Consider the following 12,935-nt stretch of genomic DNA (forward strand, 5'->3'; position numbering starts at 1 on the left):
CCTGATGCAGTGTTTGTGCAGGATTTAATACAAGGGCCCTGAAAGATAGACCAAACTGGTGGTAATAGGCCTGCTTCCAGCATCTACCTTGGATACTTCAGCTTCTGCTTCTACAACTCCTGCCCAACCACCCCCTCAGGCTGGGACTCACCCTTCCACTAGACCTGCTGAAGGGGATGTGTCCAAAGGGAGAGACAAAAAACACCGCAGAGAGAGAGAGAGAGAGAGAGAGAGAGAAGAAAGGGGATAGGCCCCGTAAACGGTCTCCAGATCAGGAGTCCTTTCTCGAGACCTGTTTCTCCTCGGCTCCACTTCACCAGATTTTCCCCGGTGTCAACAGAGCCTTCGGAGCCGAGGCCTTCCTCCAGATCCTCCCAGCGACCAGCCAGATCCAAGTTGGTCACTTCCTCGCGCTCGACTTGGAGTCTTTCTGAAATGGATATGGACAGGATGATGAGATTCATTCGGACCCAAATCCAGATGGGAGTTTTGCCAGGCCCCTCTCCCTTTGGAGGGGTGACCTCCATACCGTTCTTTCATCCGAATTCTCCTTCCCCTATTCGACATGCGGTTTCAGGGTATATGGATTTGAGGATCTTCAAAGCTGGAGATTCGACGCCAATGTTTCCTCCAACCTCAACTCTGGCGGTTACCTTGGGTTTCTCTGATCCGACTAGCTCTCGGGCCCGAGGACAGGGAGTTGGACCTGAGGGGATGGATGTGTCTTTGGCTCTGACCTTGTCGGATCCGAGCTGTTCCTTCAGAGCTCTGGCTACCCTAGCCTCAGCCCCAATCCTCACGACAGACCCAGGGAGAGCTTCCTCCTTGTTGGGTTCTAAGGAGGTGCGCTCTCCATCAGCATTCGAGGTGGTGGAGAGGATTCTCTCCCAAGGATCGATACCCCAGCCTATTTCCTTGGATTCCACCCAGACTCCCTCAGATTCGGTACGAGTCCAGGATGGTTGATCGATTTGGGAAGCGACTGTATTCTTCAGCGACGTTTTCCATACGAGCGCTGAACTACTTGGCACATGTTCTACGACTGCAGCGAGACCTAGTCACAGAGATAGCTGAGTTGCCCCCAGAGTTCTTGTTGCAGGAGGACAAGCGTCTGATCTCCGTGAAGATGTCTACTCTGAAATCAGTGTCAAACACGTCCATGCGTCTCCTTTCTCATGGTACGGAAGGAGCAGCCAGGGTGGCTGGGACTGGCATAGCTATGAGGCGACACGCTTGGCTCAGACTGTGTCAGTTTGTGGACCCCTTTAAGGTGTCTTTTACGAATGCTCCCTTCGATGGTTCTCTCTTTAGGAAGACCGTACATGACTCCCTTGTCCAGTGTGAGAAAGACTGGAAGACTTTGTCTGCCATCAGAATCCACTTTTCTAGCCCTCAAAGATCCTTTTCCAAGAATCAGAGAGGGAAAAAGATGTAGTTCCGGAAATCACAGTTTTCCCAGGACTCTCAGGACAACTCGTCCCCTAGAGGCAGAGGGGGACATGACAGACGCTGTCCCAGAGGCAGAGGGGGTCCAAGGGAACTTTGGGTTTAGGGAGCACTTCTCAGGCAGGCCCACGCAGCAGCCCTGAGAGGTTGCCCGAGTGTCCTACTCTGGAGGCAGTCGGGGGAGGATTATCATTACACCCAGAGGCATGGGAGTCCATAACTGCAGATTGTTGGGTGCTTCAAATAATGTCCAGAGGTTACACCATCCCATTTGTTGCCTCTCCTATCCAACCAAAATGCCTTCCAGATGTTCCACCTGCTCAAAGGGAGATGGCAGCGCTAGAGGTTTCCAAGCTGCTTCCAAAACAAGCCATTGAACCGGTCCTGTCCCCCCCCAATCAGTCCAGGTCAGGCATTTACTCCAGGTTCTTTTTCGTGCCAGAAAAGACGAGGAACCTCAGACCTATTTTGGACCTGTCAACCTTAAAACCTGGCTGTCGCCAAACAGAAATTCTGGATGGTCACCCTACAGTCTATTCTACCTTATCTTCGAGAATGCGACTGGATGTGCTCAATAGACCTCCAGGACGCTTACTACCATATCAAGATTCACAGAAGCTCCAGGAGATTCCTTCACTTCCGGCTGGGAGCCAGTCATTTCTAGTTCCAAGCCCTACCCTTCGGTCTCACCACAGCCCCCAGGGTGTTTACCAAGGTAATGGCAGTCGTAGTGGCTCACCTGAGGCTTCAGGGGATTCAGGTACATTGGCTCCTTGCTGCTTCCACCAAGCGTCTTCTTTGCCAAGCCAGAGACAACTTCCTACATCTTGCAGACCTGTTAGGGATTACGGTCAATGTTCCCAAGTCACTCTGGAATCTGGTACAGATCTTGGACTTTATTGGGGCACAGCTTGACATCCTTCAACTGAAAGTCTTCCTAACTCCAGACAGGGTCCAGAGTCTAAGGACTCATGTATCACTAATTCTTGGCCCCAAGTTACCGAAGGCGGTGGACATTCTCAGAGCCCTGGGCTCTATGGCTGCAGCAATTTCTATCCTCCCCTGTGCACGTCTTCACATGTGTGTTCTACAGTGGACTCTAGCCGTACAGTGGTCTTGGCTGGATCTCCCCATGGAATACCGAATTCACATCAGCAAAGCCTGCAGGGCATCACTTCTCTGGTGGGTCCAGTCTTCGGAGATTGTAGCGGGACGACCCTTTGTTCCATCCACAGCCCAAGCCACAGTGACCATGGATGCCTGCCAGTTGGGGTGGGGGTGGGGGGCATTATCTGGGCAAGATGATCAAGGTACGTGGTCCCGGATAGAGACCAGATTGCACATCAGTGTTCTGGAGATGAGAGCCGTGCTTTTAGCATTGCAGGCCTTCCGCACTGTTCTTCCTCCAGGGACTATTGCAGTTCAGTCAGACAACATGTCGGTTGTCTGGTACATCAACAAACAAGGGGGAACCGGATCTTACCCTCTGTGTTGCGAGGCCATGAGAGTTTGGGAGTAGGCTATCTCCACCAGTCGGTTTCTGATTGCAACGCACATCCCGAGATGCTCCAACATTTTAGTGGACAAATTGAATCGGGCTATTCTAATGCCATATGAGTGGTCTCTGAAACAGTTGATAGCGGAGGAGATCTTCCTTGCCTGTGGACAGCCTTGCTACGATCTCTTCGCATCTACTTCCAACACAAAGTGCAACGAGTTCTTCGCTCTGATTCCCTCACCAGGGGACCCCCCGGGACGCTCTAGTCCATGCTTGGCCTCCCAGGCTACTGTACACTTATCCCCCATTACCATTAATTCCGAAGTTTCTTCAGAAGGCTTGCCAACTGGGGTGCAAGGTGATCCTCATTGTCCCGTTCTGGCCTCGTCAGGTTTGGTTCCCCTTCCTCTGGTCTCATGTTCTAGCTCGTCCTTAGATTCTAGATCCCTGCCTGTATCTCATTTCTCATCCTTCAGACACCTATCCGCCCAACCTGGACAGCCTCGAGTTGACAGCTTGGTTGCTGCAGTTCCCTTAATTGCCAGGACTCCCGGTCTTTCGTCTTCAGTGAAAACATTTCTAGCTCATAAGTCTTCCACTAGGAAGATTTGCCACAGTAAATGGAAACGATTTTCTATTTGGGCAACTCAGAGAAAGCTGGATCCCTTTGCGGCCTCTGTCTCTGTGGTACTGGATTACTTAGCCAGCATTTTTCAGCAAGGGACCAGTCCTTTCATGGTGAAAGTGCAACTGACAGCTATTTCAAATGTCCACGTCAGCGAGAAAAGAAATGCTCTGGCCTCTTCTAGATTGTGTAAGGCTTTTCTAAAAGGCACTTTTCTTTTGTGTTCTCCAATTAAGAACCCTGTTCCTCCTTGGGACCGTACCTTGGTTCTCCAGGCGTAGCTGCTCCCCCCCTTTGAACCTGCAGCATCAGCAGATTTAAAGTTCTTATCCTGGAAGACGACCTTCCTAGTGGCTATTACATTGGCTAGGAGGGTTTCTGAGCTTCAGGCCTTGTTTGCTGTGCCCCCTTACTTGATCTTCCATAAGGACAGGGTTTCTCTCTGTACAAACCCTTCTTTCTTACCAAAAGTAGCTTCTGAATCAAACATTAATCAAACAATTAACCTGCCTGTTTTCTTCCCAAATTTTCAGAACAAGGGTGAATATAAACTGCATTTGCTAGATGTTCATAGACAACTTTGTTTTTATTTACAGAGAACAAAGCCTTTCCGTAAGTCTGACCAGTTATTTGTGTCCTTTTCTAAGCCCTTTTTGTGTAAGGCCATCTCCAAAGTTTCCTTAGCTAGATGGATTACACTATGTATTTTGCTAATTTGCAAAGACAAAGGCTTGTCTCCACCTGGTCCTGTTAAATCTCATTCTACCAGATCTATGGCGACGTCTGCTGTTTTCTAGTCTAGGGTATCATTGGATGACATTTGTGGGGCAGCAACTTGGGCTAAGTCACATATCTTCATTTCTCATTATAAGTTGGATTTAATCTCCAGAGGGAGAGCATCCTTTGGCTCTGCGGTGCTCAGGAATATCCTTCCATGAGGGCCTCCCAGGAGTTTGAGTAGCTGGGGACTCTGTCCCACAGGTTGCAGATAAAATGAAGTTAACTACTTAAGATAAAGAAGTTATGTACTCACCATAGCGTTCCATCTGAGTAGTTCTATTTTTCTGCAACCTTCCCACCCTCCTTCCCCCGAACATTCTCATGTGATGATGGTGTGTGGTTTATTTTAGTTTGAGTTGCTGATTACTTTGAATTGCAGGAAGGCAGGAGATGGTGGTGTGTTATGGGTAAGGGGGAGGGACTTGGAGCTCGGAGCAGATGCTTGTAAAGTTGCTGGCTCAGATCCAAATACCCACAGGTTGCAAAAAATAAAGTATAACTACTCAGATGGAACGTTATGTTGAGTACATAACTTCTTTTTTACTAGGCTAATGCCCACAAGGGCCTTTTTAAGCCTAGCCATGCATCCAAATCTCTGTCAAGTTCTGATACCCTTGATAAGTGTAAGCATGGGTCTGGGAGATGAACAATTTACAGGTTACCTGTGTTCATTAGAGACATAGGTGCCAAACCAGGGATACATTTCCGGTTTCCCATCCAGTTGCCCAGGTTGCACTTGAATTGGGTTAGGGAGGAATGCTGTTTCACATGGATGGGGGGAGCCTGTTCCATTGATGAGGTAGTCTTTGGGATACATACCTATCTCTCCAGCAGGTCCTATTTATATCACAGGCAAGGTTTAAGTCTTTAGAACGGGTAATTTTGGTGCTGTTTGTTTTCTGGGTATGCAGGAGGTCCATCAGAGTGGGGTCTGACAATGCCCTATATGTCAGGCACACATCTCCCCTCAAAAGCCTGTAGGAGACTGAACACAGGGCTAGGCCTTGAGATGGTCTGCACAGGGCATTTTACTTACACCTTGTATTCTTTTAATGAGGAACCTCTGTGGATGTTCCAATTGTTGGATATGCCTGTTTAGGTACATACCACAGGGGGCATTGTACTTAATGATGATCTGTTGAATGCCAAATTTATTTCTATTTGTTAAGCAGGTAAGCTGTACTAGACTTAAATGCTTATTTTCAAAGGTATCTCTAGGCTTATAGACCTAAGAGTCCATATCTTCAGTAGTTAAGGTTTGTAAATTTTAGCAATATAGTAGTCTGATTTAATATCTGTGAGAGCTAGCTGAAGTACCCATAATTAAAGGAATCAAATTAACAGGTGAATATTTCTGTAAATGTCTTTAGTTTGAAATGAATACTTAAAGGGGGTATGATAGTGCCACAACTGATTTATGTTTTACCAGATTGAGAAATACCTTTTTTGTAGATTGTTCTCTTTGAGTTGTGGTCAGCTTGCTGCAGGTGGACTTGTTAATTTCCTCGTCTAGCCAGACATCTGCATTAAACCACATATCATCTTATAGGAAAGGTCTTCATTTTTAGTGGGTTTTTAATTTCCTGAACACTCTGTCTGTTTTGGCTGGACATTGTATTTGGTGGGAGCTAAAGAATCCGTTTTTTGTAACCTAATGGCTTCTCAATGACAACTATCATTTAAAACTATTGCAGTGTTGAACCCAGAAGCATGGATCAGTATTCCCACTCACCCTGTTTCCAAGCTAGAGGATATGCAGTCCTTCGGAGGCTTGTATCTTTCTTGTCCCTGTAACTCGAGTCCAACTGTCTGCACATTTGTCATGTGATGATTGAGCAGCAGGACTTGAACTGCAGACTCTCCTCCCTCCACCTGCCTGCTCACTGTCATCTGCCCCTCACTCAGCTACTCATTCCCATGTGTGCTTGTAAACCATTAAGGCTCTATTCTTTTTACACCATGAAGCGGTCTTTTTTTTGGGGGGGGGGGGCTTAGGAAATACTTCAGAAGAATGAAACCCACAGTTTGTCAATACTACATTTTTGCTTGCACACTATGTAAAAGGCATCATTCAGGATTTGTAAAATTGTACTAGTTATGTGACTTCACTTAGAGCATATATTCAGTATCACAAATAATCATCCACTTAGTGTGTTGTGGAAAATCAAAGAATATAATCATAGCCATTTATTGTTTAAAAAATGTGTACATAATGGATTGATGCTGTTTACTTTATAAATGAATTTTGTAGCGGCTAACACTTTTTGTATAACAGTTTTGCAACAAGCTGTTTAGGTGTCGTTTATCTCTGAGGAACTGTTTGTTTTGGATCCACTTTAACTTCTTATTAATATGTTTCCCAGGAGACAACATGCTGACTGCTGTAAATGTGGCACGTAACTGTGGAATGGTAGGACCAAAGGAAAAGATCATCTTTGTTAGTGGCTCACCTGCTACTCGCAGCAAACCAGCGACACTAAAGTTCATACTTTCTGATCCCATGACAGAACAACAGGAACTGGTAGAGGTGAGTCATGCAGGAGTGTGTAGAATTCAAGCATCTTCACAGATAATCAGGTTGCTGATGCAGTATTGTGTGATGTATGTCCTGTTTTGTTTTACTGAAGCTCCTTTTCTGTTAGAAAACATTGTATGGAATGCAGTATCTTTTATAACATTAGCAGTATATATAACTGTTTATCATTTTTCCTGATCACCACCACCATATGGTTATATGTTACTAGCTGTTGCCAAACTGTAGGGAGATGAACAGCTCACCCTTTCACATGGTCTTCATGGCAAATGCCTTTTTATGCATATATTCATTTTCTTACATACCAATTCCTAGAGTTCTGTCTTCCTGATGGTCATCTGCTGGAATCATTTATATTCCTGTGTATAGCTCTCTTCATTATTAGACCATTTTTCTGTATTCTGAAATAAATTGTACTCTACATTGACTTACATCAGCCCCTTTTTCTTGATTGTAGCTGTTTTGCTCTTCCTTTGAGAGGCTCTTTCTAATGGGTTTACATTTTGGAGATGTGTCTTTCTGCTGTCTTGCACAACTCTTCTGATTTCCCACTAAAGTCCATGCCTGAGGAATGCTCATTGCCTTTGTCCCAAACCAAGTGTTGGAGTCAGCAACTAAGGTTTTTTGAACACCGACTGCAGTCCTCCAAGGCTGCACCACAAAATTGGACACAAATCTCCTTTTTCATTCTCTGCTATCACATGAGTTTCTGATCTTCACCATTGCCTTTGCAAGAATCACTGTTGAGATGCCGTATAGGAATAGTGGAATTCTCAAGTTTCTCCCCTAAAAAACTAGGATGGGTCCTCCTTATAAACAGGGCCCATACATATCTATGATTTGTAAATTGACCCTGAAAGCAGCTTTTTCCTTTTATAGTAACTCTCCTAGACTTGGCATCTGATCAAACCTACTTCCTCCTTGAAAGAGTCCATTTGGATCACTGAATTTTTTCCTAGTTCTACCGAGAGCAAAAGGCCCAACACCACTTCTTTCTGTAAATTTTGTTCTTATGTCAGTGATCTATATTCTGCCCTTTGCTTACCTTCATATGAGGGTACTGCATTGGACATTTTGATACTGATGGCTTCAGAATCAAAACATCCTGTCAGATAGTTATTCTGCTCCTTGATGTAGTGGCTGTCCATGAAGAGTTTTGATTAAGGCCTGCATTTTTCTCTCCTTCCAAATCAAGTTCTTGCCTTGTACACTCATTAAAGGGGTGGGAAAGCCCGTCTGGTTGTGTCATGGACAGAAAATTCCATACTGGCAAATTAGAGGTTTAGACGATTCTGCTATCTGTACAGTTGTTGGCAAATCACTGGTACGTGAAACCATTGCTCGACTGCAGTCATTTAAAACATTGGTCGAGCACCAGTGCAAAAAAATATTTTAAGTAACATGTATGGTGTGTCACAGTATCTTTCTGACAGTGGTTTACATCCTGGGAGAGTTTGCTGTGGCATATTCCCTAAGTTTAACTTACAGTCCCCTTCTGGAACTTTTGTTGGAGGTACTTGACCGGCACCAAGTATTACAGTTGTGAAGCCAGCTGAAAGTCGATTTTTTTTAACCTGCACAGAGAGCTTCTAACAGAATATGGGTGCAGGCACGTGGAGGACATTACATTCTGCACAGAAAGCACCCCATCATGGGACCAAACCAAAGAAGTACTTTTGAGGCAACAGTACTAACCACTGCACGAATGTACCCTGCCACCACAGCAATGCAGTTTTGCTTTCTTGTTTCTGTATAGATTTTGTTTCTGTAATGAGCATACTTTCTAAATCTGTGCAAGTTAAGTGACTTACATCTGCTGTTATAGCTCTGCTGCCTTGTTGTGTCCTTATGTATAATTTGTTAACATGTATCAAGAAAAACCAAGTTGGAATAAAAACCAGTAAATCCAAGTAGGTAGGATGAAACACAGGAACAAAGTTAAAACAAATTCCTAGGATTTATTCACCACTCCAAACACATAGGAAATCGAAAAAAACAGCCAGTACAGTCCACAGAGCGAACTCACATTAAAACATGCACTTCCTCAGATCAATGACTAGTTCTCCTTGGCAACTTTTTATACCCTCATTAATTGAATAATTAATTAATTAACAAACAAATTTAAAGTTTATTGAACCAAAAAACAGTTCACCTCATACTTGTTTCAGTTAATAGCAACATGTTAACATGTATACCAATGCAGTTTGTTTTACAACAAAATAAACCACTCCCGTACCTGATAACAGGTATATAGTCAGAAAGAATGATAGTTTTCTTCCCAAACTGTTTTTTGATTTGTTTGAATCGCTTGTCTGCTTGCTTAATAAAGGATTTTCTACTGAAAACAAACTGTCTGCTTGGATTACTTCTGAATACCTACTAGAGTTAATAATTTTGTGTAATATTAATGTTTCAAAATAAGTTCTTATTTTTTGATTTAGGATGTTTTTAAGTTCGCTATTTCTACTACCATTTACTGATTTTTTTTCTGCTTTTTATTGTACAGTGGTTAAGTAGCCATACAGGAATTGAAAAACTTCCACACAGAGAAGTTTCTTACACTGTTTTTTTTTCTTCTCATGTTTAAGCCCAGTGCAAATACAAAGGATTAAAAAATATGCATAGGCATCAGGACTTTCAATTATTCATATAGTACTCATGTACTGCTTCAGATAATGATTGCAGGGTAACCGTTGGTTTGCAGAATATTTTGGTGTAACAGGTAGAACTGTACTGAACCACTGAATTGTGTTTGGCAAATTTAAAATGCGTTTACAATGACATTAATGGCATTCCAGCGTTTAGAAACACAAACTCTTGTGTCACAAACCACTTGTGTGTACCAGACTTTCATACTGGTTTGCCCACTTTAAGTTTGGGCTTTTTTGCTTATCTTTGAGTGTCTGCAGGAAAAAAGCTCTGCATTTAACACAGTTAAAGGCTCTTTAGGTACATTATTGACACAGATTTATTTAGTTACAACCACTTAGATTGGCAGAATATTTGCTAGCCCATATGACCATTGGATGATAGTGTGTGATCTATCATCATGGGGTTGGGAGGATGGCCTAATGGTTAAGGTGTTTGCCTTACAAACAAGGTACAGGGTTTGAATCTCACAGGGGATAATTGTCTAGGCTTAAAATGGCTCGCAAGGGCAGTTAGCCTAGTACGAATCTATGAATCTGCATTACTCGGGAGGCAATGTTTGAAAAGAAAACCCTTAAACTGAAGTTGAATATTTGCCACTCTTGTTACCAAATGCATAATTGGCTCATTATCTCCAGCTGAATTGAAGAAAACATCTGTTGGTGTTAGGTGGTCATTTAACAAATTGATAACTATTTTAGCACTTATAAATTACTGTTGGGTAATAAGTCACTTGTATGAGGATTTCTCATCAAAAACTAGGGATGCTTTCTCACTGACGCAACTAAAACTACACTTGCCACTACTTATCTCCTCCCCACACTTCTTTATGGTGCTCACATCCTTACTAACCTCCAGGCTTCACAAAAATTAAAACTTGAATAATGCTGTAACAAAGTTTCTAAATTTGCATCCAATATCTCTTTTGGAACCCACCACTATATAGCACTAAAATGCTTAAATTGGTTAGAACTACCTCATCTACTAACATATACACAGCTTCTTACCACTTATAAAAGTATCCAGCATCCATCTGCCTGTCCAGCACTAAAAAACCAAAAACTCCTCCTGTCTGCAAACCTATCAAATCTGCTGGGCATTGGCTGTACTCATAAGGTTGCTAAGGCCTGGAACTCCTTACCTGTATCCATCAGGTCAGTACTCTCCCTCCCATCTTTCAAAACCACTTTGAAAGGCTTCCAAAATAAAATTTGGCTCTGTTCTTGCTCAAAACTAGGATACCATATATCCTGAAATGTGAACAAGTACCTTTTCATTCCTTATACCTTCTTACTCTTTCTTCTTCACTTACTTCCTTACTTTTATCAAATTTTCTTCCCTGACTTTCTAAATAATACCATAGGCCTGTTTTCCCTCACTTCATATTGCAGTTCCTGTTTGTATTAGACTAACTACCTTTAATTACTCGACTGTCTAAAGTTTCTCGAAATATTAAATGATTGTTGTATAACTTGTATCGATTATTAACCAATGTTTTTGCTATAATTATTTAAACTGCAGATTTTGTTTTATTTTTGAAGATTGTAAAGTTATTGTTCTTAAAATGGTTTGTAATAATTTGGAGTTTTTCTCCCTGGGCCTCTGCTGAAAATGACTTCTACCTGGTCAGACTTTCCTGGTAATCAAATGTCAATAAGTAAATAAATTCTGTAGAATTAATTTATTATCAGCAATGAGAAGGCCCAGTGATTTCTGCATCCTCATAAATGCCAAAGGTTGCCTTCTAAAACCATGTTCTGTATGCATCCCTCAAACTGGTTTCAATACTAAGTATAGTGGAGTGGCTGTATGCAGTGATGTTATTTGGTGCTTCTTCCAAGGTAATTGGCTGTTCAGCATCATATTTGCTTAAGTGTGTGTGTGTTTGTGTGCATGCATTCATCTCTATTTTTTCATCCTGTGATGGCTGACCATCAGGTCATGCCTATCAGTCCAGTCATCTCCATGTGCAAGACTCATACTGGCAAACTCCTTGTGCATTAACACTAGGAGGGTCTCCCTTACAAGAGCGCTTTTACACCACAGAGGTCTGTGCTTTTCATACAGGCACTTCGTTTGTTTTTTCCAGATAAGCGTACAAGACTGGACATCAGATCATAGGATGTTACTAGGCTAATGGCCCTGGGGCCCTTACAAGCATAGCCAAGAGTTTATCCCCAAAAAAGGAACGTCAGACTGCACCTGTCAATGAGGGACACAGGTGGAACCCCTGTGACAAATTTGTGGTTTCCCGTCCACTCATCAGGGTTGTGCTTGAAGAGGGTCAGCAAGGTACTCCAATGTGTATGAGAAGTCTATTCCAGAGATGAGGCAGCCTCTAGGAGACAAACCTTTCTCTCCAGCAGTTTTTTTTTTTTATGCATATTAGATTCAGGCCTTTCGAGTGGGTAATGTGCGAGGAGTTAGACTTGCGGGTATGGAACATTTCTAGTAGGACAAGGTTCGAGATTGCTGTATAGGTGAGAGACAGATCACCCCTGAGTTATCTGTACGATACCGAATAGAGTGATAGTGGTTTGAGCCTGTCCACATAGGACAGGTGTTGGAGGCCATGGATTCTCTTTGTGAGGTGTTTCTGTGGCTTTTCTAGTTGGTGCAGATATTTGGAGAAGTACATACGAAACGGGGAGTTATACTCAGTTATTGGTCTAATGAGGGAGGAGTATAGAGAGGTTCCTTTTTTCTGGATGCAATCCCTTAATTTATGAGAGGAACCAATTAAAAGGCTTCTCTGACAACTACTACCCAGGTCTCTTACCACAGGTTGTGTACTTGGAGAGTTGCCATTGATGTGGTAATCAGTAGAGGCCATATTTTTGCCAAATGGTATGATACTTTTTTTTGCATTTAACTTGAGGGCATGACTTTGGCATCAGTCATTAGTTGCCGTAAGACCCTCGCAGTATGTTAGCGTCATTTGGGGAGTCAATTACCATACCCATCTTAGTTGTCTGCAAATTTGGGCAGCCACAGGCCTTTTGTCTTTACCTGGACCTCTGAGAGGTATATGCCAAACAGTAGGGGTCCCATGACAGATCCCTGGGGAACTCCACTAGTGACAGGTCTATTGTCAGAGGTGGAGGTTCCTATTTTGACCTTGTGGGTCCTGTTGGAGCCAGTTGGCCACCCACCTGATGAGACAGGGATTTACACCAAGTTGTGTTAGCTTTTTGATGATGCCTGAGTGGGGGATTGTGCGAAAGGCCTTGGCCAAGTCAAGGTAAACTGTACTGACTCTCTCTCATCCAGGGCCTTGGTGACGGTCTCAAATAAGTCAGCCACATTCAAAAGCAAGATCTGCCCTTGACAAATCTGAACTGGGTGGAGTCAAGTGCTTAGAGATAGCCCATGTCCTTGTTTATGAAATCAATAATACGCTTCAT

General features: G+C 43.2%; 1 protein-coding gene across 3 annotated transcripts in view; it reads left to right on the forward strand.

The window, feature by feature from the left end:
- ATP13A2 (ATPase cation transporting 13A2) overlaps window positions 1-12,935 on the forward strand; it is a 2,158,003-nt gene that overhangs the window by 1,710,205 nt on the left and 434,863 nt on the right. For all 3 annotated transcript variants that reach the window (XM_044061825.1, XM_044061827.1, XM_044061826.1), the window contains exon 21: window positions 6,713-6,876. In XM_044061825.1, coding sequence (XP_043917760.1) covers window positions 6,713-6,876 — 164 coding nt within the window. The remainder of the gene's footprint in view (window positions 1-6,712; window positions 6,877-12,935) is intronic.

Source organism: Protopterus annectens, chromosome 2.part0 (genome assembly GCF_019279795.1).
Source record: "Protopterus annectens isolate FY-2018-M chromosome 2.part0, PAN1.0, whole genome shotgun sequence".
Taxonomy (NCBI): Eukaryota; Metazoa; Chordata; order Ceratodontiformes; family Protopteridae; genus Protopterus; species Protopterus annectens.